The sequence below is a fragment of the Diplotaxodon limnothrissa genome, linkage group LG12, assembly GCF_057381915.1.
Source record: "Diplotaxodon limnothrissa isolate DT_005_m linkage group LG12, D_limnothrissa_male_GT1.1, whole genome shotgun sequence".
Classification (NCBI taxonomy): Eukaryota; Metazoa; Chordata; class Actinopteri; order Cichliformes; family Cichlidae; genus Diplotaxodon; species Diplotaxodon limnothrissa.
This window is the reverse complement of record NC_140607.1, coordinates 38,238,640-38,263,128: the sequence shown is the minus strand read 5'-3', so window position 1 is coordinate 38,263,128 and position 24,489 is coordinate 38,238,640. Positions and strand designations below refer to the sequence as shown.

The 24,489-nt window shown below is 45.8% G+C and overlaps 2 protein-coding genes across 2 annotated transcripts; one reads left to right on the top strand and one right to left on the bottom strand.

Moving 5' to 3' along the window:
• The first annotated feature begins 2,633 nt into the window (after positions 1-2,633).
• ctsla (cathepsin La) lies at positions 2,634-6,547 on the top strand. Its single transcript, XM_085367609.1, has 8 exons — positions 2,634-2,717; positions 3,560-3,705; positions 3,787-3,909; positions 4,108-4,260; positions 5,004-5,228; positions 5,433-5,601; positions 5,752-5,869; positions 6,155-6,547. Exons 2-8 carry the CDS (start codon positions 3,568-3,570, stop codon positions 6,252-6,254), a joined length of 1,026 nt encoding a protein of 341 aa, XP_085223735.1. The 5' UTR covers positions 2,634-2,717; positions 3,560-3,567; the 3' UTR covers positions 6,255-6,547.
• An 851-nt stretch (positions 6,548-7,398) lies between these two features.
• Positions 7,399-23,883, bottom strand: fbp2 (fructose-1,6-bisphosphatase 2). Its single transcript, XM_085367611.1, has 7 exons — positions 23,638-23,883; positions 22,467-22,629; positions 21,088-21,180; positions 20,135-20,275; positions 18,949-19,086; positions 16,435-16,554; positions 7,399-7,797 (listed from the first exon to the last, which is right to left on the bottom strand). Exons 1-7 carry the CDS (start codon positions 23,808-23,810, stop codon positions 7,612-7,614), a joined length of 1,014 nt encoding a protein of 337 aa, XP_085223737.1. The 5' UTR covers positions 23,811-23,883; the 3' UTR covers positions 7,399-7,611.
• Positions 23,884-24,489: the final 606 nt, after the last annotated feature.

Sequence of the window (24,489 nt, the reverse complement as noted above, 5' to 3'; positions counted from 1 at the left end):
GCAGTTAGTTCAAAGTGTAAAAGCTGTTTCACTTCCATGCATTGACTTTGCTACTGTGCTCATCTGTGTTTATGAGAAAATATGTAGAAATCTAAATTTGCTTCATCCAAACCGGCCAAATTTGGGAAACATCTTTGATGGTTCATGGTTTTGTAAGAGGGTGACGCATGAATCTGAAATATTATTGTGACACAGAAACATTTGGAGTTAGCTTCTTTGCTGGTCCGGCCCACATGATGGCTCAGACTGTGCTGTTTGTGACCCATGAAGGAAAATCCATTCATAAGCCAGCACTGTGTGTGCTCCCCTGCAGCATGCTTGATTGATTTAAATCACATTTCTTTGATAAACTTGTTGGAAACAGATGCTGATAAAGTTATCGTGTCTGACAGATTCCTCTGAGAGAAGCTTTGGGTGGATGACCGCACAGAAAACGCTCGGCCAGTCGCTGTCATGTGTGCCTCTGCTTGAGCAACACATTCAGTCATATGCCTGCTGTGCTCAGCAGCAGAGACACATGCAAGGAAGGACACAGTGTTTTTTTAGACTGCTGTACAGTAAAGAACGATGCTGCGCTAATTTAACCGCTTCCTATAAGTGACCACACAGATGCATGACAGACAGAGGGGCAGATGTGGATGAATCACTGCTGATGTGTCTGCTGCTGGCACTCTATACTCTGTGTTTGATGTGCATTGCTGGTATTTAACTGTGTGGTTTAGACTCAGTGTGCTGAAACCAGTTTGGGGAAATGCAGTTCAGAAGCATCCCGCTGCAGTAATGTAGGTAACATGAAACTAAAGCCGTATTGCAGCATAAGGATGAAACCAGCAGGAGAAATGAAACCTGGCTCTGCTCAAAGGCAGCAAAACACTCCGACCAGCGTTCACCCGTTTGCTGGGTTCAAAGTAAAGAAAGAGAAACAACTGTTATCAAACTACATGCAACTTCTGCTTTGGCGTCACTTTTCAGGCCCAAACATCCATCTTCGTGTTGATGGGCTGCACGAAAGATCTCGGAGGTCCTAAATTATAAAGTTGTTGTTTCTGTAGCAGCTCGTCCATGGCAGCGTTTTTTGCCACGTCAAGTGAGGAAGGATTCTGGACACGGGAAAATAAATTGAACTCATCTGAGCTACAGCCAGTAAGAGTCCAGGTATTAAGATGAGCACACGTGCAGAAATCACACCACAGACACACCAGCAAAACCTCCAGAATCCAGAGCGAACTTGATGTTTGTGCAGCAGTTTTGTACTGCTGTTGCTGTTGCATTATCATGTGAAGAAGCTGCTTTTAGTTGCTCCCTTATTCACACGGACCTGCCACAGTGGGCACATATGTAAACATATGTAAACATATGTAAACGTCCACACATTGTGTTTTAAAGTTGTAACATCACAGTTTACGTGCATTTTAAATCTGAACCTGCAGAGTAATAAAAACCTAAATGTCATGATGTAATTCCTGAGGTCAGACTATCACAGCTCTGCCTGTTCAGAGTCCTTCAGTCTTATCAATCACATGAACACTGATTGACTCAGGGTCAGTGTTCATGTATATTCATGTGGCCCGTCTCTGCTGCTCTGTATGTTAATGCGGTCGTTGTCAGGCTGTTACAGTCTAACACCTGAAGGATCACAAAGTATACTTTGGAAACGATGGCAGAGTGCACCGTCTTCATTTTACAGAGTAAATGATATGATCATATATCATCTACGCTTCTCCATCTATCATCATCAGCTCTTATTTTTATTAAATAATAACCTAAAAAGGGATTAATTTAACCTGTTTTTACTTCGGCAAAATTATTGGAGTGAACCTTAAATTTGGTGCTGGCGGGGTGCACTGAAGGAAAATACTAAAACATACACAAACACTGTCTACAACTAAAGATTCACCACTTCCCCCCTTACAAATCTCCTTTATGACCCAGTAACAAACATTCAGTGTTTACCCTCCATCTCAGGCTGCTGTTGTTGTGCAACTTTTAAACTCACTGAGAGGCCTTCTGTGGGTGTTTGTTGTCCATACCTATTTTTGCAGTCGCAGTTTCACACAAAGAAAACGACATGTCTGCAGATGAATCTGGAAGCCTTTCTCTAATTTCCTCCTCTGGTTAAACAACAAATGCAGCAGAAAACCTGCAGGCCTGGTTCTCTGTGGGGGTTTCACTTCAGTCTATCCACACTTTCAGTAACAGTATATTTATTTACCAGTTTAACTTTTTTAAAAAGTCCCCCACACACCACAGAAATATAAAAGTACAAAAGCAGACGTGTTTTCAGTAACACACAGAATAAATCGTTATTACTAATCATTGTTACTAATAGTTTGCTGGGTGTACTTTTGAGTGTTTTCCTGAATACTTCTGTCTTGTAATCAGCGGTATTGAGCAGCATTGGGATGAATCAGAGGCTCTGCGACTGAAAACACGTTCAAACAAGAACACGCTGATTAAATCGATTCTTTTTAAAATCGCGCTTATCTAAAAAACTATCTACAACAACAACAGCTACCCGCAGGCTGGTGAGGGGACAATCACGTGCTGCCATGATGACATCAGACCCCCGTGTGGGCGGAGCCTGGGAGCAAACAAGAGCGGACCAATCACAGGGCAGCCTCGGAGCAGCTGGGTGTCCGTCCAGCCTTTATAAAGTTTAGCGCAGCGTTACTGCAGCAGGTTATTTTTCTTCACTTTCAGCGTCGAGAGTTTTTAGAGTAAGTGAAGTTTTTAATCTCGTTTTCAGGTCTGACGGTTACGTTTTAGAAACAGGAAGTTTAATCAGAATTATTTGTGGGATATTTCTTTCGCCTTTTAAACCTAGCATAAACATCGTGCCAGTGTCCGTTTTAAAAATCTGTAATTTAGCACGTTTTTAATTTAATGTTTTTTTAGCGATGATAATCAACATTTTGCTGTTGTTTCCATCACACCCATCGCTTTGTATTTCGTTCGGCTGTGTGTGCTGTGATCTGCGGTTTGTGCTTCGGTGGCAGCCATCGTTGCTTTTTCGCCTCTTCGCGTTAAACAGATTAAGAAAAGCCGGGACCCCGTCCCGCTGTGGATCAGGTGGTGTTTCTGGCCGGATGCTGGTCAAGTTTTGGTTTTCTTTTCGGTTTCCTGGTAGTAGTTTCGGTGACGGCCCGGTTTCTTGGCTCTGCGCCGGGACAGCCGATCCCGTGACTCTGCACAAACACAAACAGGCTCTGCTCATTGTCGGGGTCTGGCCTCGTTTCCGTTCGGGAATGTGCAGGAAAATGGCGATGAGGAAATCGGCAGCATCGATTTTCTTGGATACACTTTGATGATTATTATTCTTTTATTCCCGGGATCCAGCGGGCTCCTTTTGTGTGTTTGGCCTAACTGTTGCCCCACATTTGGCCCGGGGGGAGGAAGGATATGACTGCGCTGCCGGGAATGTGTTTTACTACTTAGTCATTGTGATAAATAAGAAAAGGACTGTGTTGAGTAACCGTGTTTCTGCGAAGACCTCCAGGACTGAGTTCTTCAGAATCGCGCCTCTGAAATCTGATCCTGACGCTGTTTTCTTGTTTTGCAGTAGGAGCCATGATGAAGCTGCTGCTGGCCGCACTGGCCGCACTGGCCGTTGGCCTGAGCTCGGTCCTCTCAGCCCCCCATCTGGACCCACAGCTGGATGAGCACTGGAACCTGTGGAAGAGCTGGCACGCTAAAAAATACCACGAGGTGATGCATTGTTGTTCTTTCTGTAAAACCTGGTGCTCTTCTGTCCAGCGGAGGAGGCCTGACTGAGTTTTGTCTCTGCAGAAGGAGGAGGGCTGGAGGAGGATGGTGTGGGAGAAAAACTTGAAGAAGGTCGAGCTGCACAACCTGGAGCACTCCATGGGCAAACACACCTACCGCCTGGGCATGAACCACTTTGGAGACATGGTGAGCCAGCGGTTTGCACACACACACACTTTTGTATGGTGAAACTTATCGAGGCTCTTTTAAACCTTTGGAAAGATGAATGAGGCAGATATCAGTGGAAAACATGGCTCATGCAAAAATAAAGGTGATCTAGAAGTTTGAAGGTGTAAAGTGCAGCATGATGTCGCTTTATTTACATTCCTGACGTTGTTCCCACAGACCAACGAGGAGTTCAGGCAGCTCATGAACGGCTACAAGCATGAAGCACAGAGAAAGGTGAAGGGGTCCCTGTTCTTGGAGCCCAACTTCCTGGAGGCCCCTCGTTCTCTGGACTGGAGGGATAAGGGCTACGTGACTCCCGTTAAGGACCAGGTAACGGCTGTTTTTTTTTTTTTCACCCTGGTTGCTCGAGGCCCTGTGGCAGCACATGCGTAATTAAGGTGGAGCTTCCTTGGTTTTTACAGACTGTAGACTAGATCAGGCTGCAAGTAGGAGGCAGACGGAGGCTTTTTCAGGTGACACCTCGTGTGGTTGTAACAAACCAGACTGGTGCACATCAGGTGTGCTGTGGCTGTCTGATAAATGCCTTTAGGTGATTTTTGAGTCATCCTGCACAACCTGCAGGTTTCATGACCACAGTGTGGTCTGTTTTCCTTCAGTAAAATTCCACAATGCAGGATTTGCATTGCTGGAGATGCAGACGCACCTCTTTACATCAGCTGTTTGCATTAAGCCTGATGTCATGTGCATTGTTCCAAATGTGTTGAAGGGCATTGCTGTAAATGTTTTGCAAGAAGATAAATACCCTGCAAGCAGTCAGCTTATCTATTTACTGCACTCACACCAATGCCCCTCCTCCCTCCTTCCATGAGTGCACAGCCTGTTCTCTCCGCCCCTCGACATACATTTTTCACTCGGTGCTGTCAAACAGGTGGAGCCAGCTCACTGTAAACAGGCCATGGTGCAGCAAGTGGGTGTATACGTTTCTTTTCTGTCGTTCGATTAGTCCCCTCTGCCTTTGCTCTTAAGTTTATGCAGAAGTTTACAGCCACAAAACTCTCACATTGTGTGCTTTCATTTCTTCACCATCATCGTGTCCTGTCTGCTCTCCTCAGGGTCAGTGTGGCTCCTGCTGGGCTTTCAGTGCCACCGGAGCTCTGGAGGGTCAGCAGTTCAAGAAGAGCGGCAAGATTGTGTCGCTGAGCGAGCAGAACTTGGTGGAATGCTCCAAACCCGAGGGTAACGAGGGCTGCAACGGAGGTCTGATGGACCAGGCCTTCCAGTACGTCAAGGACAACCAGGGCCTGGACTCTGAGGAGTCCTACCCTTACCTGGGAACCGTACGTATCTCACGTGTCCTCAGCACAAATGAAAAGAAGTAATTTGTCTTTTACTGACCTGTCAGCAGTTTACTTATCAGTTGTCGGCATAATTGAGTCACTGATTTAATTCATCTATTAGTTTTTTAAAGAAAAGAGCTAACCACAGAACACTGATTCAGCGCTCAGTGTTATCCTCACTCACCACCACCTTCCCTCTTACAGGATGACCAGAAGTGCCATTACGACCCCCAGTACAACTCTGTCAATGACACTGGGTTCACAGACATTAAGAGGGGCAGTGAGCATGCTCTGATGAAGGCCGTTGCTGCTGTTGGACCCATTTCAGTCGCCATTGATGCTGGCCACGAGTCTTTCCAGTTTTACCAGTCAGGTCGGTGTTTGCCAGTTATAAAACACATTTTAACTTAAAGCTTATAAAATGCACGGACAGGAGAGGAGTAGTTGACTTGACGAGATCTTCCTGCGTCAGGTTTCATGCTCAAACTGAGCTGCAGGTTTGACTCGTGGCTTTAAATTTCAGGAATCTACTATGAGCCAGATTGCAGCAGCGAGGAGCTGGACCACGGCGTGCTGTTGGTGGGCTACGGCTTTGAGGGAGAAGATGTGGACGGCAAGAAGTACTGGATCGTCAAGAACAGGTCAGTCAGGCTTTCACAGCTGCAGCGTGCTCGGCCTTCAAGTGTGTAAAATCCACTCAAGAGTAGTTTCACTTCTTCCTTTCAATGCTGATGAATTTCACTTCCAGTTGGTGTTAAAGCTCCTAAATGTCACAGACTTCTCAGCCTGATGCAAAACGCTCTGCTGACATGAGAGTCGTTCTAATGTAAATAGGACTGTTTCAGGGCCTTTGTATCGTCGTCTCTGCATCACAAAGGAACCAAAACCAGTCACCTCCTGACTTTTGTTTTCTTATCTCTCTGCAGCTGGAGTGAGAAGTGGGGAGACAAAGGCTACATCTACATGGCCAAAGACCGACAGAACCACTGTGGTATTGCGACCGCAGCCAGCTACCCTCTGGTGTGAGGCCGGCTCCACCTCGTAGCACCGTAGTGTTTTTATTCTAATACTCTGGACAGGAGGGACGACGCTGCAGTCGACGTGAGACACGCAGGCGATTCTGAGGTCTCACCACCAATAACACTGATTTTAGGGAAATTGCCCTTTTTTGTTTTCTGCTACTTCATGTTGTCAGGAAAAAATTAGCTCATTGTTTTATTCTCTGTAAATATGTACTAGGTAAGTGATCATTACCACTTGCTATGGTCATTGTAAATGATTTCTTTTCTACTTTTACTGTGATCAATTAAAGTTTTAAAACACTAGTCTGGACTCAGGACTGTTTTTAAAGACGTGTTTCACCCCGAGCGCTTTCCTCATCTGATTATAATCAAACTGACGTCAACGTTAAACTCTGTCCCTGCAGAAGTCACAGTATTGCTCTAGAAAGCTAATGAAGTTAGCTAATGTTAGCGATGCAACAAAGCTCTGTGCTTCTGCTGGTTTTAAAATGTAAAGCAATGAGGCTAACGAGCTCACAGTATGTGGGATCTCGTGGATTTCTGATCAACAAAGGTGAGAAGGAAACATGACCCAGTAAATACTGCTTCCATAATGCTTTTCTCATAAATCTGAGCACTTCTTACAGTATCTCATCCAAAGACGCCTCTAACATACGAGCAGGGGGAGCCAGCGATCAAACCAACAGCCTTCTGGTCAATAGATGAGGCTCTTTACTTCAAACCACCAAATATTTCAAGTATAAAAAGCACCTAAAAACTACACTTCATGACTGATGATCATTATTGACTTCTACTGGTTGATTACCAGATGTTAACAAGGATGAAACCTCAGTTAACATTCATGCTAGGAACATTATGGTGATAGCTTTAGATTACAAAACAAAAACCCAGCTGATTACTGTCGTACTGGTTCGTGGTATTTTAAGGCCAACTGTTAAAGATATGTGAATTCTCACTTTTCTATTTAATTTATTATTTATTTAGCACTAAATAACCACAGTGGCCTCTGCAGCTGGAGGATGCTGGAAGCTAAAGGCCCTGCGATCGTGCAGAGGAAACCCTAAAATCACATGTCCCTCTGAGCACGTGGCAACAGTCAGAGGATTTTTGCTAAAAAAAAAAAGAGTCAAAAACAATGATACCCGGATTCTTTCTGGTGTCATATTTCTTTGTTTTTATGCAGCATATATGACCCAACACAGGCGCTTTCATAAATCATGATGTCACAGTTAATAAATCTAATTATTTATTTAAGGTTAAGCTGAATATTTAGCTGTTACCGTTAAAGCAGAAAACATCAGGTCACGACTGTGAGAAAACCACATTTTAAGAATCTTCAGCCAATCGAGGCTCCCGCAGCTTTATGAGAACTTCTTGACGAAGGACAGGTACTCGTTGACGTCATCAGGTGAGCCGACGACAAAGGGCACCCGCTGGTGGAGCGATTCAGGCTGAACGTCCAGTATCCTCTGAGTGCCCGTGGTGGCGAGGCCACCGGCCTGCTCGATGATGAAGGCGATGGGGTTGCACTCGTAAAGCAGCCGCAGCTTCAAGGAGAAGAAGAAAAAAAGGACACACTTGCGTTAATATTGAAAAGATCAGCGCAGCTGTTTACAGCTAAAGGTCACAGCTGGAATCTGAACCGCTGAATCATTTCTAAAGATGGTAAATATTCACTCTGAGACTGATAACCACCTCACAGTGCAGCCGAGGCTCACAACAGCACGTTTCCAGTTTTGTGTAGCTACAGTTTGCAGATGACCACCAACATGTCGCAGGCGATCATCAGGACAGACTCGTGTTCATGTTTAGTTTTTAATTATCACGGATAAAAAGCTGAATGAGTGCTGGACTCTGGACACGCAACAAACAGGATACGAACCCCAGACTAACAATCAGAGGCACCAATAACCTCACATAATACACGCACAGGTCCCAGCGCGATCTGTTGTCATCTAAGTGATGACGCATGAACCCTGCATCCGGGTCCAAATGTTTATTAAGGCTGTTGTGTTTTTAACATGTTTTAATGCTTCGTATCTGTTTAACCTGAACAAGCTCCTGTTAACTTTTACCGGGTGGGAAAAAGTTAGTGTTCATCCTCCAGCTTCACTGTGTTTATCCTCAGCTGCTGTTATTGTTCTATTTTTCCTCATACATTCTTATATATTTCTATATTGTGTATTTTGTTGTACAGTTATCTTATTTTCAACTTTAATTTATATATTTTATCTTATTCTTTCCCAGTTAAATTTACCCTTTTTAATTTCCATATTTATTTCCTATCCTATTCATAGTCTTTTTTTCTTTAGGTCACAGCAGTTATTTAAGCATTTTACTGCATATCGTACTGTGTATGACTGTATGTGACAAATAAGATTTGAATTTGAATTTAACATAGCTGTGTAACTAGCGATCACGTAGCACATCATTATATACCAGCTAACCCTACAAACATCACTGCTGTTTAGTTTCTGTCTTCATTTATGTTGGATGTTATGTTGTGGCAAGGATTTGTCCACCAGGGGGCAACAGTGGTTGGGGAGCTTTCAGTCTGTGGGGGCGCATGCCCCGGTTCTCTTAATAAAGAAGCAACTGTGAGCTAAACATGGTCTCCGTGGTTCCTTGGTCTTAGGATATCACATATGGCGACGAGGGTAAAAGCCAGGTTTTGCTGTGAAGTTACACCGTGCTAAGTGACTTATGAACTGAGGTTGGCAAGTGGTACAGCGCTAGCATCTGTGGGAAGTGGAGCGTAACCCTCGGTGTGGAATAATGGCTACCACTTTGGGCTCGGTGGCACCGTTCGACAGCGAGCTGCAATCCTGGGAGGAATATTGTGAGATTTTGGATTACTTCTTTGTGGCGAATGATATTAAGGAGGAGGAGAAGAAGCGAGCGGTACTGTTGAGTTGCGTGGGCGCACAGACCTATGCCCTGATTAGGAACCTACTCAGTCCGGTCAAGCCAGGGGATCGTTCTTATGCTGAGTTGGTGGGATTGTTGAACAATCATTTTCACCCTAAGCCGAGTGAAATTGTGCAGCGGTGGAAGTTTAACACACGAAATAGAAGGCCGGAGGAAAGTGTGGGCGATTATGTAGCGGAGCTGAGGAAGCTCGCACAGGACTGTAACTTTGGAGACTCCCTGACGGTGATGCTGCGGGATCGTTTAGTATGTGGAATAAGCGACGACAGAATACAGCGCAGATTGTTAGCAGAGGATTCGCTAACATTTGAAAAGGCGCTGAAGTTTGCTCAAGCAATGGAGGCTGCTAACAGAGACATTGTGGATTTGAAGAGCATGACAGAACAGTCGCGATTCACTAAAGGATTAGGAGCCGTGAACAAGATGGAGGACGGCGGCTCGACGTCACAACAGGTTGTCAGGAAGTGCTACAGATGTGGAGGACTAAATCATGTGGCCAAGGACTGCAGGTTTGTTTCAGAAAAATGCCACAACTGTGGAAAGGTGGGACACATAAAAAGGGTTTGCCGAATGAAAATGGAACAAAAAGGAGGGCGTGGCAGACAAGGTAAACAAGCCCATTTCTTGGAAGAGGAGAATGTGGAGAGTGAGGAAGAAGGAGCTGAAATGCACCACATAAAGGCAAGTGTGACTATGTATAATGTGCATGAGGAGATTAGCATCCCAAGGGAAGAACCCATCAGACAGAAGCTAAAAGTAAATGGACAGAATGTGACATTTGAAGTAGACACAGGCTGTGGTTACACTATCATGTCGAAGGAGTCATTTAAAAAACTTTTTGAAGGCAGTAAGGCGCCCAAAGTAAGCAAGTGTGGAATCAAACTGAGAACGTATGGAGGCCACAAGGTACCCGTGTGGGGAGCAGCCCAAGTGCAGGTGGAATTCAGAGACAGTAAGAAAACACTGGATGTGGTGGTGGTTGAAGGGGCTGGAACTAGTTTGATGGGTCGGGGATGGATTAAGGCCCTCCAATTAGACTGGCAACCTGTACATAAGATCGAAGGCGGAGAGGATGCCTTACAGCGGATACTGGCCAGACATGAAACAGTGTTTAAGGATGAGTTGGGAACGCTGAAGGGGTTTGCGGCAAAGATACATGTAGCTAAGGATGCCAAACCGTGCTTCTATAAGCCCCGATCAGTTCCGTTTGCTATGAAAAAGAAAGTGGAGCAGGAACTGGAGAGACTGTTGGAGGAGAAAATCATCCAACCAGTGAAATTCTCAGAGTGGGCCGCACCCATTGTACCCATACTAAAGCCAGACTCCAGCGCCAGAATTTGTGGTGACTACAAACTGACTGTTAACAAGGTGTCGCCTGTAGAACAATACCCCATTCCACGAATGGAGGACATGATAGCGGGGCTGGCGGGAGGAGAAAAATACACCAAGTTAGATATGAGTCACGCATATCAACAGGTTGTACTTGATGAGGAATCTAGAAAGTATGTCACAGTGAACACACACAAGGGTTTGTTTACATACACCAGGTTGCCATTTGGTGTGAGTTCAAGTCCTGCCATTTTTCAGCGCACCATGGAGAGTGTGTTGCAAGGTCTGACCAATGTCGCAGTGTATCTGGATGACATCATCCTGACGGGAAAGAATGACAAAGAACATCTTCAAACACTGGAGGGAGTGCTGCAGCGCTTGGAGGAGGCGGGCCTGCGCTTAAAAAGGAGCAAATGTCAATTCATGGAGAAGGAAGTGACATTTTTAGGACATCGGGTGGATAAGACCGGTTTACATCCAGTGCCGGCAAAAGTGAAAGCAGTGCAGGAGGCGCCACCCCCAAAATCAGTGACAGAGCTCAAAGCTTATTTGGGGTTGTTGAACTTCTATAATAAGTTCTTGCCAAACTTGTCCACACTGTTGGCCCCACTGCACAAGCTTCTGAGAAAGGGGGAACCATGGTGTTGGGGACCAGCACAGGAGAAGGTTTTCGGCAAATCAAAGGAACTGTTGCAGTCAAGCAGTGTATTGGTACACTATGATGAGCAAAAGGATTTAATTCTTTCTTGCGATGCGTCCCCCTATGGAGTGGGAGCAGTACTAGCTCACCGCATGCCAGATGGTCAGGAAAAACCCATTGGGTTTGCATCGCGTACCCTGAATGCAGCAGAAAAGAACTACTCACAGCTGGATAAAGAAGGATTGGCTGTGATATTTGGTGTACAGTATTTTCATAAGTACCTGTACGGCAGGAAGTTCATGATTATCACGGATCATAAGCCATTGATAAGTTTGTTCCATGAGTTGAAGGCCGTCCCTCAGATGGCGTCACAGAGGATCATGCGATGGGCAGTGTTATTAAGAGCCTATGAGTATGTCATTAAATACAGAGAAGGCAAAAATAACAGTAATGCTGATGGTCTGAGTCGTCTCCCTCTTCCAGAGAACCTCCCTAAAGAGGTGGCAGCTGAGGACCAAGTGTTGATGGTAGATCAGGACCAGGAGGGCGTGATGACATCTGAGCAGCTGCAAAGATGGACAACCAAAGATCCCATACTCTCCAGAGTGCGTGAGTATGCTATGAGAGGATGGCCCACTACGCAGCATCCTAATTTTCAGCCCTACAGACAGAGACAACAGGAGCTGAGTGTGCAGGATGGGTGTGTGCTGTGGGGGGCGAGGGTGGTGATACCAGAACGAGGTCGACGCCCCCTTTTGGAACAGCTACATCAGTCACACCCAGGAATGAGCCGCATGAAGGGCCTGGCCAGAAGCTACATGTGGTGGCCGCATATGGAGAATGACATTGAAGACAAGGTGAGGTCCTGCAGTACATGTCAAGAACATAGACACAGGCCACAAGAGGCACCGCTACACCCCTGGGAGTGGCCAGAAAAGCCCTGGAGAAGGATACATATCGATTATGCTGGCCCGTTTTTGGGTAAAATGTTCTTAGTAATAGTGGACGCCCACTCCAAATGGTTAGATGTGTATACAGTTCCATCCGCTACAGCAGCTGCAACCATAGACTGCCTGAGAAATTGTTTCAGCACGCACGGCCTTCCTGAGATGGTGGTCTCAGATAATGCCCAGTGTTTTGTAAGTGCACAAACTAAAGAGTTCATGGCAAAGAACGGAATCACTCACGTCACCTCCGCTCCATATCACCCCGCCTCCAATGGGTTAGCAGAAAGAGCAGTGCAAACGTTCAAAGAACTCATGAAAAAGAGTACTGGAGACACACTGGCAACCAAGTTAAACAGGGCTCTGTTTAGTTACAGAATCACACCACAGTCCACAACAGGGAAGTCTCCCGCTGAGTTGATGATGGGCCGGAAGTTGAGGTGTACTCTTGATCTCATACACCCTGACTTGAAACAAAAAGTGACAGCAAAACAAGATAGCCAAAGACGGTATCATGATAGACATGCCAAGGAACGCATGTTTGTTATTGGGGACACAGTATATACCAGAAACTATGGCAGAGGACCCAAATGGATACCAGGACTTATACAGGAGATGACGGGGCCTGTTTCCTACTTGGTGATGCTGGGCAATGGGACAGTGGTGAGGCGTCACGTCGATCAGCTGTTTGCCCGCCTGGAGCCGTGCCTGGCAGCAGGAATGCCTGAAGGCCACCCAGGCGAGCCCCCAAAGGCAGCCCCAAACATCAGCGCTGAGACAGGAGACGAGGATGAGAGACACATAGAGGTGCAAGTTACACCAGTGGTGAAGCCACATATGGAGAGTAGTGATTCGCTGGAATCACCTGCCACTGGGTTACGGCGATCGCAAAGGACCAAGAGAAAGCCGGAGCACCTGAGAGACTTTGTGCCGTGATTACGGTGAACTGTTATAGGTTAACCTAAGACTGTTGGACTAAAGGTTCACTATTCCGGAGTGAAATTTCAATAAAGGCTGGGGACGGGGTTGTTGCATTTTTTTTTATAAAGGTGAAGTTTTTGGTTATGGGTATTTTCTGTAGGGATTAAAACTACAGAGTAGTTCCAGTTTAAGGGGGGAGGAATGTTATGTTGTGGCAGGGATTTGTCCACCAGGGGGCAACAGTGGTTGGGGAGCTTTCAGTCTGTGGGGGCGCATGCCCCGGTTCTCTTAATAAAGAAGCAACTGTGAGCTAAACATGGTCTCCGTGGTTCCTTGGTCTTAGGATATCACATTGGAAGTGACAGCAAAGCTGTACATTTTAATTTTTCATTAATCTCTCAGTCAGAACATGCTATATCATGTTTAGCTGGAAGCTAGCGAGCTAACTTCCTGCTAACTTCTAACTCTGTTAAATGTAATAAATTCTGTTTTCATGGATGCCTGGATGTTAAACTTTGTTACACCTGGTAAAGCAGCAACGCTGATCATTTTATTAAAGGTGAAAGAATTTAGACAGTTTTTAACTCTCAGTGATGTCACAGTGTTCGTGTGACTTTGGGACCTGAAGCGGAGTTTGGACCTGGAAACAGCTGATGACAGCAGACTAAAAGACCGGATACTCATCTGTTTCTGAGACACGCTTGTTTCTTTGACTCTCACATGTAGTGGGCTGATTCCTGGCAATATTAGAGAATGACAACAAGAAAAAAGGAAGAAAATTCTCTCAGAATTGGGAAGTGGAGTAGTTTCTTAGTTTTTATTGTGGCTGCATTTCCTTTTCTTGTGTCCATCAAATCCACATAAACCATTTCTGATTCGTGACCTTTCAACCGCCACTCGACCTTTAAGAAAGCCTTCTCCTCTTTCTTCACAGCTGTGCTTTGGAAGCGCTGACTTATGAAAAACCAGAACGCAGTGCATTCATCAGAATCAGAATCAGAATACTTTATTGATCCCTGGGGGAAATTATTTTTTGTTACAGTGCTCCATTTTAAACCAACATTAAGACTTGACAGACAATACACTAACTAAGAATAGTACAATATATACATATATATACATACATACATACATAAGTCACTCATAAATAAATAGCTGTAAAAGAAACATGTGTAGCTGTAGCAGCAAACAGTGTGTTAAGTGGATGCGTTGTACAGGGAGCCACAGGCAGGAATGATTTCCTGTGTCGTTCAGTGGTGCATCATGGGTAATCTCAGTCTCTCACTGAACGAGCTCCTGTGACTGACCAGCATGTCATGGAGTGGGTGGGAGGTGTTATCCAACATTGTCTTTATCTTGGACAGCATCCGCCTCTCCGACACCACCTTGAGGGAGTCCAGCTCCATCCCCACAACATTGCTGGCCTTACGGATTAGTTTATTAAGTCTGTTGGCATCTGCGACCCTCAGCCTGCTCCCCCAGAATGCAACAGCATAGAGGATCGCACTGGCCACAACAGACTCGTAGAAAATCCTCAGCATTTTCTGGCAGATGTTGAAGGACCTCAGTCGCCTCAAAAAATAGAGACGACTCTGGCCCTTCCTGTAAAGTGCTGTGGTGTTTTTAGCCCAGTCCAGTTTATTGTCAATGTGTACTCCAAGGTATTTATAGTCCTCCACAATGTCAACACTGACCCCCTGGATTGAAACAGGGGTCAAGTGTTTCCTGGTCTTCCTGAAGTCCACGATCAGTTCCTTGGTCTTTGCCACGTTGAGCTGCAGATGATTCTGCTCACACCACGTGACAAAGGAGTCGACCACAGCCCGGTACTCTGTCTCATCATCCCTGCTGATGCATCCAACCACCGCAGAGTCATCAGAAAAATTCGCTCGATTTGTGGGGCAATAAAACTGCTGTGCAGATTCACACATCTGGTGATTGTCCAGCACACAGAACTTCACCTCCAAAGGTCATATAGAGTGTCTTTATTGGAGCGCTATGGCACGCTGACGGCATGTGTTTTATCCCCACTACAAGCTCTCAGCTGGAGCATTTGATCTAGTGTAAGGGGCGATCGTGGCTCAAGAGTTGGCAGTTCGTCTTGTAATCGGAAGGTTGCCGGTTCGAGCCCCGGCTCCGACAGTCTCGGTCGTTGTGTCCTTGGGCAAGACACTTCGCCTGTTGCCTACTGGTGGTGGTCAGAGGGCCCGGTGGCGCCAGTGTCCGGCAGCCTCGCCTCTGTCAGTGCGCCCCAGGGTGGCTGTGGCTACAATGTAGCTGCCATCACCAGTGTGTGAATGGGTGGATGTGTAAAGCACTATTCAAATACATTTACCATTTAGTGTTATATTTGTATTTGTTACATTCAGCTATATACATCAGTCAGATCAGAATTCAGACACCTGCTTGTGAAAGACATTAACTTTTTGATGGGGGGCATGTTTGGGAGTTTACGTGGTGCTTTTGTTAAGCATTAAAAAAATACCCTAAATTTGGCCAAAATGTGAAAGTTTTTTGTTTCCAGGTTACTTTTAAATGCTCTTCGTCAGTATTTCAATAATAACACCGGCAGTGAACGAGCAGGTCGTGACTATGTGCTGAAACTAGACAGTCTGAGTTTCATATTCCCGTCTTCACTGCAGTGCACAGGTTTGTTCACAGCTGCCTGCTGCCTGTGATTTCCCCTGTATTCAGTTTACATCTTATAATATATTAATCATATGTTAAGAGTTATTATTTGCTGCTGTTTTTGAAACTGGCGCTCAGCAGCTGTAGCTCGTGTTTGCCCAGGAAATAATGGTGGAAATATGAGAGATGTTGTGTTCGAAGCGCTCACAGAGGGAAGCTGCCTGGATGCACACTGACACATGAGGTTTGTGGGTTTTCTTTACCACCAGTCTCTGCTGCCTCTGAGCTTCATTTATCTCAGGACAACCTTGGATTAGTCCACGGACACATCCACGGCAGTGTCTGGTCACACGTCACAGTCAGAGTCATTTCATTTTGGAGCAAAAACTTCAATCAAACTTTTGGAGTTAAAACAAATTTAAAACTGAAACACACGTTTGTTTCTTCTTTTGTGGAGTGAACCCATTAAAGGGGACCTGCTTTGCTCTTCACACTGTTACTGATGCGTGCTGATACTAAACACAGCCAAAGATTCAGATAATGAGTTCAGTGTATAAGCAAGAAATCCCCGAGAGCCAAAACCTCAGACCTCAGACTGCTCTGAAAACTTTTTTTCCTCTTCTGGGCTCTGCGTGATGTCAGTGAGAGTCGATATCACTTTCATGTCAGGCACACCTGCTACACCAAGGCCCCGTGTAAGATAAATAAGCATTATTCTGATTGGTAAATCATGCAAAGCCACTCAAAAGCACAGCGAGTCCCCATTGAACAGCTGCAGCCTTCTCAGTGGTTACCTTTCCCTTTGGGCTCTTCTCATTGGCCGGATACATGAAGATCCCTCCGTAAGCGATGGTGCGGTGAATGTCTGAGACCATCGAGCCCACGTATCGCGCTCCGTAGGGCGAACTGCCGTCCTGCAGGAGAGAAATTCATCTTAAATGTCACTAAACTAAATGTGACTTTCACATTTTCTATGCTCCACATCACATTTTGGTTTATTTTAAGAAATAAATTTAAACACACAGATTCCATTAGCATTAGCATTCCCAGAGATTCTGTGACCTTTACAGTTTTCCCAGTTTGTGACTGGTATTTTATGTTGGCTGATTCTTGGATGTAAAGCGTTAGTTTATCTACTTCCTGTGGTCACTGTCAAATAACTGTATATTACAGATATTACAACCATTTAAAAACAAAGAGCTGTAGAGCAACAGCGTCATGTGACCAGCGTCTCAGCGTGGCAAACCTGAGTTCAACACTCCAGCTTTATCACTACGAGTGCATTTTAAAAACTGACCTGTAAGTAACGTCTGAATGAAATGACTTTGTGATTAAATATTCTTCTCAGTGAACTTTATTCTCAGAATTTGTTGTTTAACAGGTTAAAATGTGACGACGTCATGTGACGCGAGCAGTCGAAGGTGTGTGGAGTTCCCACCAAGCGAGGTTCTGACCGGCACGACATGATGTAGAGTCATGTGCCTGCTGAGTCACATCCCATAAGGGTGTGTGTGTGTGTGTGTGTGTGTGTGTGTGTGTGTGTGTGTGTGTGTGTGTGTGTGCAAAGTAAAGCAGGGCTTCCCAAACATGACACACGATCAAAACGAAAAGAAAAGAAAAAAATCCACCTCGAGCGAAACTACCTAAAATAAAATAACGAAGTCACAAGAAAGAGCAGCGAGCAGAGAGTGAGGGGAAGTTATCGAGGGTGTGACGTGTGAACGTATGATTTATGATCTGAAGCATATTAATGCTGAGAGAGACGTCCTGAGCAGCAGGGGTGCTGATCTGGGAGCAGTGATCAGGGCGAGTTTTGTTTAGTGTTGAAATCTGGTCACCTGACTCTGTACGGCTGCTCCGCTGTAAACAAATAAAGCTTTTTCAAATGCAGACGTTACATTTGTGAACGATCCTTCATGCAGGTGAGAAACTGACGGGTTTAAAAAAGGAGCAGAGACTGAAAACTTCCCTGCGCGGCATTCAGAAAGTGTTGATTTCACTTTAACCTCGTGACTGAAGATCTGCTGCCTCATAAAGAAACAGAGTGTGAGTAACTCTGTGGTCACTGACGGATTGTGCTGGCTCATGATGCGCTGTGTGAAGTGTAATGTGAATGAATGAGTGTTCACGGAAGAGATATTAGCAGAAAATCTGCTGTGACGCAAACTCGGCCTGATGGGAACTGCAGCGTGTGCAGAATGGACTTTTGCAAAAACACAAAACCACCCTCGAATATACCCACCTTAGTGTGTGTGTGTGTGTGTGTGTGTGTGTGTGTGTGTGTGTGTGTGTGTGTGTGTGTGTGTGTTTTATGCTGTGTGAACATGTAAGAGTGCTAGTTTGTTATGGTAGCGTTACATTTAATACACATAATCCCACAGAGGTTGTTTTCCTATAGATTCGTGTGACGAGACGTCATCCTGTAGCTGCTGTGTGGAGTTTCTTGGTCTTTGTGTTTGAAACCAAACCCACGAAGCGTCGACAGAGTCATGTCTCACACGTGACACAATGCACCACTTTTAATTTGAGTTTTCAGTTATTCTAAAAGCACATAGGAGGGTTTTGTTTTGCTTTTTAGGAAAAATCAAAGGGAAAGGAAACTGAAATGAGAAAACGAGAGCATCAGCGAATCCCGGGCTGATGAAGAGGACGCTCATGACAAGCGCAGGCTTCACAAAGTGCTGAGTGTGCGTGTGCAGGCAGAGTTTCCAGTTGAGAAGCTGCTGCAGTTTCCTGAGGAACAGGATGTGCACTCACATTAGCTGTTTCACCATCCTGCAGCTCAGCTGACCGAGCCGCCACTCCTTCCTACAGCCTGACCGACCGGTCACGCTCCGCTGACTGCCCGTCACATGTTTCAGGGCATAGGTAACCTCTACCTGCTCTCGCTACACAAATGCATTGAGAGTCTTTTACTGTAAATCACCCAGAAGGCACTGCATGTGCATATAGGGTTGAAGTAATTTCTCCAACAAGCAAATGAAATGGTTTTATTGAGCAAGTCTAACAGTGAAGTATACACGTACCATAACACTAGACTGACCAACAAACATGTTCTCTGTGCCTGTGAGTCTGTAAATGTGTTCTAGCCCTGCGGATGCTTCGTCAGGACTCACATGATGAGTGCGAGCAGCTGCTTGTGTGTGAACTGTGGCTGCAGGAGTGTTAGATTCAGCTTTGAGCCGGCAGACCTGAACAGATGCGCTGTGGGTCGATAGCTCGCATTTCTACTGCAGCTTCAGTTAAAGGTATCACATTTAAAACCATCAACGCGCTCTGAGTCAGTGGGACGCCGTGCACGCTCTTACCTCGGGGTACTTCTTGTGTTTGAGGTATTCATTGATGGAGGGGTGGAAGTACTTGGCGTAGCCCTCGTTCATACTGTAGATCTTCCCCTTGGGCTTGATCCTCACGCTCCTTTCAGTCAGGATGAACTCGCCGACGCCCTGATAAGAAAACAGTTAGACGTTCAGTGGAAACAATAGAAATGATCAGGATAGAAAAACATCAGCAGAAGTGAACCAGCGCCAAAGGGTCAAATCCAGATGTTAGCCAGTGCCTTCCTTTAAGAGCAAAATCCTCAGGTCGAAGAGTTCAGGTGTTTAAATTACAAAGTCAAGGTGCCGCATTACACACGACTGTAAACACTGATGATACAACATTACTCTCTCCAGCTGTCGAGACCTCCGGAGGTTTCTGGACTAAATTCTTTTTCCTACATTTCTGTTTGCATCGAGACTCATTTCTTCAACGATATCATAACTAAACCTGCTTTTTAAAAAGGCTGATCAAAATGTTTTTAAAGACCAAAAAAACTCAATATCAAAGAAAAAGTGAAGTTTATTGAAAAGCTGATTAATCAAAGTTCTTCACTAAACAACAAAAGACAAAAACACAAAGCAGGACGTGATGAAGGACGCAGGCTGAAACAGGAAAACTCACAGAAGGAAAACAGAGAGAGGGAGACGGGACTCGTGCGCTCACTGAAGAACGAGAAACAGGAAGCATCAGGTGAGAGGAATAAAAACACTCAGACAGACAGGAAGTAAAACAGGAAGCATCAGGAAATTTGCATATTTGAGACAAGAAGACCCAAGATGCTGAAAAATGATGAGAAGATGTGTACGTGATCTTTGTTTAGACTCTTTTTACCTTTGAAACCCAGAATGTGACACGAGTGAGATGATGTAAACTGATTTAATCAGAGATGAGATGCCAGAAACATTGTGGCAAAGCTAAAAGGATTGACGTGTGTCTACAGTCCTGTGATTCCACTGTGCAGATGTGCCTCACGAGGGATGATTGACAGCATCGTGTCTGCTTTCTTCGGCAGAAACAATAAACCAGAGAAACGGGAAAAGCACGACTGTGAGGGATTAACCACGAGTTAATGAGATTATCACTGACACAAGGAGCCATGAGAGAAAAGGGCCCTTCAGGTAACGTCACGTGGCGCTCTGTGGAGGTGTGGAAACCTGTGACCGCAGTACTCACAGGATCGAGCGTGAAGAAGTTGACCCCGGCGCCTGTGCTGAGGGCCACCAGGGTGGCGCTGCCATAGAGGGCGTAGCCAGCGCACACGATGTTGTTGCCCTGCTGCAGGGCGTCTTTCTCGGTGGGCTCCCCCTCTGAGATCTGAACATCACAGCAGGGAAAAACAACAGCAGACCTGAGAGATTATCTGCAAACTGCTCACAGACTGAGTGCCTCAGTGGACAAAGACTGTAGCATCCAACCAAAAACTCACAAACTGACATCAGATTAACGTTTTTCTCATTTCAGAATAAAACATGTGGATGAATCACACCAGGGTTCATGGTATAAACCTCACGCAGGCCTGTCTGGGTGTTGTGCAATGTTGAAAAAGCTCAGCAGGCTGCAGCTGTAAATAATCAGAAGCGCTCAGAAGCCAGGTTTAGCTGGGCAGCAGCGCCCTCTTGTGTCTGCAGGATGTTACTGCACCTCGACCCTGCAGAAATCTGAAGTTTCTGAAAATCCCAGAAGCCTTTAAAGACTCGAGGTGTGTTTGAGCAACATAGATGGTTCTGTTACAGACGGCAGCTTCACAGTATGAGAACATTTCCTGGATTTTGAAAAACGTGGTAGCGGAGTGATCGATAAAAAGGCGTGTGGTGGGAGACGCAGGAAATCTTAATATTTAAATAGGAATAAAATCAGTGTGGACACTGTGTGTCCTGTTATTACTGCACAGCATCATTGATGCGCGACTGTTTACCCAAGTAACTAATAAGTAACTTAATAGCACAAAAGCTGTATAATGAAAATATATTTAAAGTAATCACAGTAAATGTACTCAGATATTTTACTGTTGATGGTTTGAAATACTTGTGACTTCATTCAGTACCAGGATTTGGCTGTTTTCCTTGACTCGGGAGCAAAATGTTTGTGATGCAGATGATTCGGCGAGACTCTGAGCTCAGACTCACCCGTTTGTAGATGGCGAATATGGTGCCGATGGACGCCAAGCAGTCGATGTTACTGGAGCCGTCCAGAGGGTCGAAGCAGACCACATACTTCCCCTGTGGAGAAACACACTAAATAATGAAATATGACGATAATAATAAATTAATTCCAAATAAAAGTGAATGAGTCATGCAGCCATCTAAAACCAGTGCTGGGGGTGAGGGGCAGAGACGGGAAGTAAACAGGAAATAAACAAAGTGTCGGTTGTTAGACTGGAATCATTATTTCAGAATAACGTGTTTATCACTCAGTGTGCTGTGTTAATGTGTCACTACAGCCACTGAAAGAACCAACACGTCCCACATATTTGATCACATGACTCGCTCACCACTGGAGCCGGTGAGCGATTAGTACAGAACACGGCCATCCACCTGCATCTAAAGGTCAAAGGTCACTCTTGAGGATGCCAATGTTCACATGTTGGACAGAGAAGACAGATGGTTTGAAAGAGGAGTGAAAGAAGCATCTATGTCCACTGTGAACGCCATCTGTGAACAGAGGGCGGGGCTTATGACACCAACCGTCTGTCATCTATAATCCAGTTTTGAGATCGTTCCCAGACGCCTGAACGCCCACTCACATCCTGGGCCTGGGGCTGGGCTTCACCTGCAACCTTGGCTGATTGTGACCTACACCCGTTTTCACACCGTGGCTCGTACAGTTAGGTGGAGGATCAATAGGGGGTCCATGACCCTCTTGGGGACACTCCCACAGGGCTTTTGTCTCCGAGCTCCTTAGACAGAACATGCATGATGTCATTCAAACATCCAGATCCAACAGCTGTCGTTCAGGAGTTTCACTCGTCCACCTGCGATGTTGTGGGTGATTAATACAGTTAGAGCCATAAATCTGTGCACAAAGGAACATTTCTTTTTTCTCTGTAACTCCGGACTGTGGACATCCGCCGGTACAACTACTCCTCAACCTTAAATTTCATACTCTAACTGAATTCTTCTGCCATAATAAATCAATTCAAGTGTGAGAAATCTGACTGAGTTTTAAGATAACAGCACAAAGCTGTATTGTGCTGACTGAATTTAATCTGAGTGCTGTGATTATGAGACACGGACCGACTGTCTGGTTTAAAATGGTGACAAATTAAAAGAAAACCTTGAAGCTTGTAAAGTAGCTCGATGCTCCACAGCTCGGCTCCTCGTTGTGCAAAATCTTCTCTTCATACTGAGCTGGATCTCCCCGGCTTAGATGTGGTGAGGTGTCACACCAGTCCTGACTGACTGGACGAGGTCACGCCCATCACCACAGATGTGATTCATCAGAGGATAAAGATGGACTCACCTGTGAGGGTGGAACAGAGACACCTGGCTGTGAGGTGGCTGCTTACCCTCTTCTCCTGGGGGGTGACGATGAGCTCCTTGTTCTCCTCAGACACCATGCAGCAGGTGCTGTAGGAGGCCCGCAGCATGTTGATGACCAGGTCGTTCGACAGCACGTCCAGCTTCTTCACGTCGTCCCCCGTCACGTTCACAGCGCCCGCCAGACCCTGCCTGCACGGACCAATCAGCAGCCACACGTTAGCCACGCCCACACACAGGACACCTGACTGAGAGCAAACCTGCTCACATCCGGCTGAGCTGAGAAATTCAGTTAGTCACAGAAAAATTCATTATTGCATTTTCCCCCACAGTGGTTTCTTCAACTGGAGATCCCGTGTGAAGCGAACTCCATTCACTGCCAACAAAGCTGAGCTGTGATTGGTTATGTAAGCTCTCTGATGATGATGCTTTCTTCACGGGCGGGCACGATGTCAGCAGGCGGTGCTTTGGGATCCGCCTGCAGCTTTAAACAAACCAGACACACTAAACTGTAAAGCGGGCTGTCAGGGTCACGCCTGCGACCCCACATTGACCTGAGGCGGGCTGCACCACTGACACTCCTGCACAATATGACATACATGGACACTTTTTATTAAGATATCCAATGAAAAATGATGATGACATGTCTTCAGAAAAACGAGCTTTGTTTAATTAAATGTGGTAAATGTTTCCAGTCGGTCGGACCAGCAGATCTGTGACTTCACACTAAATCATTTTATGCTTTTATGTTTTGAGCCATTTGTCCAGATCTTAAAATCGCTGCTCTGTTCACACTTCAGTCGTGAAGCGGACCAACTCGGACCCTCAGATGGGCTTGTTTTGGCCCCGGAGCCGCGTGTTTGACACCCCTGCCCTTAAAGAATTTTAACAATGCGCACAGCTCCGTCCTTTCACTGCACCATCTTTTATTAAAGTCACGATTAGAGTGTTGAAATCACACAAAGCTGTGTGTGCTGCTTTCACTGCAGCGGTGCGACCTTTATCCAGCACAAAGCCTCCGTTCATTCTTATTGTGCAGTGTTGAAATCAGAGGAGATTTATCTGTGACGGCTCCTACACTGAACACAAACAGCCAGTCGCTCCACCAGCTCTGTGACGGAGGCCGACCTCCAACAGCAAAGTTCACGCACAGCTTTGTCCCCGCATGCTGAACTGTCTCTGTACGTAGGTGATACTCACAGGTGGGCCAAGCCTGCCTTACGCACAGCAGATGAAATTGCTTTGATGGCCGTCAGCATGGCGTTGATGAGCTGGGTCAGCTCACCCGTCGCCCCTTTAGCCTGGCGCCCCGTCTCGATGACAAACCGGGTCAGGGTCCATACGTCCGTCTCAAACGCCGACTGGTCCGACATGCCGGATCCTGGTTCTTCTGTCCTTCCTGCTGGGCAGCAAGCTACGACTGAGCCTCCTCATTATGAGCCTCGTCCTTTACGTGCCCAGAACTGTGAAGCTGAGCTGATCTATTTGTGAGCACAGCCGAGTGGAAGAGCGGGTGTGTAGGTGGTGTCGGGTGTCAGCTGCAGACTGGCACGCTTTAATCCTGCACAACACTTTTATCAGCTCTTTAATTCATTTAGGCAACAGGTTTACAGGCTGTTTGACAACAGGCGCCCGAGGCTGGGGTGACGTGGCAGCTCTTTGGGACGTTTAACCTCACATGAACCTGACAGCAGGTCTGCAGCAGATTCTAAACATGCATCCAGGTTTACAGTCAAAAATAATCACGGCTGACTTTGAGGTTAAGGTTTAAGACACTTCAGCTGCTACAAAAAGAAGCTGAAGTATTTGTTTCAGTTTGATGTTGTGTGTCTTTGTGTTACAGGCTCGGGGACACAGATTCGATTCTGCAGCCGTGTTTTAGCACAACAGCAGATCAAGTGAGCTTTAAATGTCAGTCGGCTCTCTGAGCTTCAGCTGACCCCGGCTTAAAGGTCGACTCCACTGAAATAAGTATCTTTGAACTTTAGCCTCTAACTTGAATAGGGATGGGTATTGATAAGATTTTAACGATTCCGATTCCATTTTCGATTC

What these genes read in the sequence shown, in the direction of transcription:
- ctsla (XM_085367609.1), top strand. Translation starts at nt 3,568, where the DNA reads ATGATGAAGCTGCTGCTGGCCGCACTGGCCGCACTGGCCGTTGGCCTG. An exon ending in ACGCTAAAAAATACCACGAG is followed by an intron (nt 3,706 to 3,786) that starts GTGATGCATTGT and finishes TTGTCTCTGCAG; the next exon opens with AAGGAGGAGGGCTGGAGGAG. An exon ending in TGAACCACTTTGGAGACATG is followed by an intron (nt 3,910 to 4,107) that starts GTGAGCCAGCGG and finishes TTGTTCCCACAG; the next exon opens with ACCAACGAGGAGTTCAGGCA.
- fbp2 (XM_085367611.1), bottom strand. Translation starts at nt 23,810, where the DNA reads ATGTCGGACCAGTCGGCGTTTGAGACGGACGTATGGACCCTGACCCGG. An exon ending in AAGGCAGGCTTGGCCCACCT is followed by an intron (nt 22,630 to 23,637) that starts GTGAGTATCACC and finishes TGGTCCGTGCAG; the next exon opens with GCAGGGTCTGGCGGGCGCTG. An exon ending in ACTTCTTCACGCTCGATCCT is followed by an intron (nt 19,087 to 20,134) that starts GTGAGTACTGCG and finishes TTTTCTTATCAG; the next exon opens with GGCGTCGGCGAGTTCATCCT.